General features: G+C 38.0%; 2 gene segments (V, D, J or C); both read right to left on the bottom strand.

Annotated features, from left to right (window-relative positions):
• Positions 1-247: 247 nt before the first annotated feature.
• Positions 248-1,016, bottom strand: LOC107838340 (Ig kappa chain V-III region VG-like). The segment is given in 2 exon segments: positions 248-584; positions 751-1,016. Coding segments are annotated over 2 exon segments (363 nt in total).
• Positions 1,017-1,324: 308 nt separating this feature from the next.
• Positions 1,325-2,747, bottom strand: LOC107838338 (T-cell receptor beta chain V region C5-like). The segment is given in 2 exon segments: positions 1,325-2,498; positions 2,662-2,747. Coding segments are annotated over 2 exon segments (405 nt in total).
• Between the last annotated feature and the right edge of the window lie 715 nt (positions 2,748-3,462).

Here is a 3,462-nt window from a genome sequence, read left to right as displayed (position 1 = left end):
CACCTGGAAGCAGAACCCAGTTGAAATAAATGCTCAGGATGACGGTGATCAACATTTCTTTATCGTTTGGTGACGGTTGCTCTGCTACTGATTTTGGATTGAGTGCCTGTTTTATCAAACCATCTTCACGAAGGAGGAGCTCCAGTTTCTGCTTGGCACTGAGGCAGTCTGTGACGATACACCGCCACCTCATGAAGGGAAGCAACACAGCTGCTAAAAGATGTGAGGAACAAAAGATTAAACTGGAGGTTTTTGTGCTGAGGAGCATTAATATGAAGCACTGTGGTATCTAGCGGCGCAGAAATAAACGGCGCTGCTGCTCACACTCAGATCCTCCACCGTCAGAGTGCAGAGATCGTTTTTGTTTGCGCTGCCATTGATTTTCACTTTGACTCCCGGCTCTGGAGTTCCAAAGTTTACGTTCATGTATCCCAGGAACTGCATCTGGTTGCCGTTTGAGTGTTTGTACCAGAGGATCCGATTGTAGCTATCAATGGTGTGTGAACAGTTGATAACGGCAGCCTCTCCTGGTTTGTAGAACATATCAGCCGGAGTCTGATGGACCTGATCGCTGAGAGAAGCTCCTGATGAAACGGGTCAAACATGGAATATTAGTGTTAAATCATGTGAACAATTTACCTTAAAGGATCCATTTCAACAAAGTGGTTCAACGTGGTCTTTAAATAAAGATTTGTGGTGGTACAATACATAAAAAACACCTTTTTATATGAACAAAGTTGACAATCTTACCTAAAGCTGGAACAACATTGGTCAGTAAGCAGAAGATGATGATCATTGTCTTTTCTTAAGCTTAGGATGAATGTAATTTGTTGTTTTATCTCACGCTGATGATTGATTTCACTGCAGGTTCTGTTATATGCAGATGATTTTGTGTTTCTACACCCTTCATATGCTGGTCTGTTCAAAATGAAAGTCTGTAGAAACTCCCACAGGAAGAAAACAGTGACGTTTTCTAAGTACTTCCTCCTCTTCCAACTGGTTTCATAGGCTACACCAACAAACTGTTAACCAGTCAGTAATGTACTTTTTCACTTTACTGTTACCATGTAATTTACTATATAAATTATTTCTATATTGGCAAGTCATCTTACTTGTGTTATTACACTAAAACTGATCAACATTCTGGTTTTTAGCAGGTATTTCATGAATGATCCTTATTAGATTATTGACCACTAGCTTGTAAAGACTCACTAAGTGCTGACACAATTTGAAATTGGACACAATTTGCAATTTTTTTTACTTCTCTCTCTGTCTCTCTGTCTCTCTCGCTGTCTCTCTGTGTGTTTGAATATTCTTTTATTTCATTTCTATTTCAGTAAGATTTAGACCATATCCTTAAGTTAATGTTATGAATATATTAGGCAAAATTTCTGGGTTAGACATAAATGCAGTTATGAATATGAATGGAAATCAATAAAAGTCCCCAGCTGGCTGGAGGTACAGGGATGAACGTGTGTTTCTTTCTGTGGCCTTGTTTTCGATACAGTTTAAGGACCATTTTCTAAAAAATACTAAGTTGTGGGGACTGACTTCTCCCCACAACATAGTATGTGGGGAGAAGCCGGGGGCCAGTTAAGGGCCTATATTACAGGTTATAATATAGGTTAGAATTTTTAGTGCTGCTTTCATAAATATTTTACAGTAAGCACATTAGTCTCTCTGTTGGAGTTTGAAAATTATACTTTTATGAGAGGCTTTTTGAAATTCGCTGCAACACAGACTGCTGCAGGAGATCTGTCCCACCATCTCCATCTACAATAACCCTTTAAAAATGTTGAATGACTTCAGTTATATAATTTGATTTCCCTTTGAAAGCAAAGTGTTGTTGAATTTGAAATTGAACTGAAATGATTTTAGCTGTTAAAAAAAAAATCCAAAAAATGCTTATCTCTTCTCTTTTTGTATCACTTTGAATTTACTTACAAAACTGATCCTGATACTCATGATTCCACATGAACTTTAGTTTGCTTGGTCAGACTTTATCTTTCCCGTTTCCTGATCTCACTCTTTGATTAAACTCTTAATCAAAATGTAAAACATTTGAATGAACTGAAGTATAAAACCCCGTGGGATGAATTGCTCCACTTCCTCACAGGTGCAGGATGAGATGAGCTGTGACGCAGATTACAGAAACACTGATGTTGGGTTTTTGCACTGAGCAGCAGTGAACCACAGCACTGTGCTACTAGCCGCACAGAAGTAAACAGCACTGCTGCTCACGTTCAGCTCTTTGATTATTAAAGTGCAGTCCTGGTTTGCATTCGCGCTCCCCGCCATCTCCACGTTCACTCCCTTCTCTGGAAACGGACTGGTTCCTGTCATGTATCCCAGCAGCTGCATCTGATGCTCAGTCTGTTTGTACCAGAGGATCTGGTTGTAGGTCTGGATGCTGTGAGAACAGCTGATTCTGGCTGTTTCTCTGGTTTTCTGGAACATCTTAGCTGGAGTCTGGACGACCTGGTCGCTCAGGGAGGAACCTGAAGGAAAAGACAACAAAAACTGCCAACAGTGTCCATTCTGATGAGCCGAACTTTAACTCCATTTCTTAATCTAGAGAAACAAAACTAACAAAATAAGCAGATTTCCTTACTTTAAAAAGAAAATACATAATTTGAATTTGATTCTAAATATTATTTTTACCTGAAACTAGTAAGATATTCGAGCTCATCCAGCAGAGGATGAACAGCATCATCTTATCTCACTTTAAAATGGTTCTGCTTCTGTTTTCCTTGCTGCATATGAAGGCAGGAAAGTGGGCGTGGCCGTTTCGCCTCAGCTTCTTCTGAACTTATAAAACTGAGACGACATCTGAGGTGATCAACGTTAGATCAGCTGGAGAGGTCAAAGACTCTCTATAAACTGTGAATTAGACAAATAAAAAACTTTAAACAAGCAAAAAAGCGATGAGTTCAGTTAAGTTTTCTATCTGTGTTTATGCTTTTGTCTTTTGTGCTTTCCATCATATGGTTATGATGCAACATTGAATAATCTCTGTAAAAGTTCTTGCACTGTATAAAAATATTGATTTAGTTCTTTGTGAAACTGACTTATAAAAGAAAACCAATAAATCAAATATTCTACAGATCATTTTATGGTGGAAAATGATCATGGTGGAACCGTCTTAATGTTAAACACTGATATATGCTCGTTAGTTATTTAATGTAATTTTGTAAAACAGATTCATGTTTGCAATTGATGAAAATCATTTCATTTTCTTTATGGTTCTGTTTTCTGATTAGTTTAATTGTTTTTTCAGTCAAACTTTCACCCTTTTCCTGCAATGTGCTGATTATCCATAGAGTAAAACTGGTTGAGAAACACTGCCCCCTTGTGGACAAAATTACACATAAGCACCAATCTGAAAAAGGTTTGCTTTAAAAAAAGATTTAAAGAAGTGATGGTCTAAAGATGAGGGTTAAAAATCAAAAGAACTGGAGCAAA

Source organism: Poecilia formosa, unplaced genomic scaffold, assembly GCF_000485575.1.
Source record: "Poecilia formosa unplaced genomic scaffold, Poecilia_formosa-5.1.2 Scaffold241, whole genome shotgun sequence".
Taxonomy (NCBI): Eukaryota; Metazoa; Chordata; class Actinopteri; order Cyprinodontiformes; family Poeciliidae; genus Poecilia; species Poecilia formosa.
Note: the sequence above shows the minus strand (reverse complement) of the source record. Positions and strands in the feature narration are given on the sequence as shown.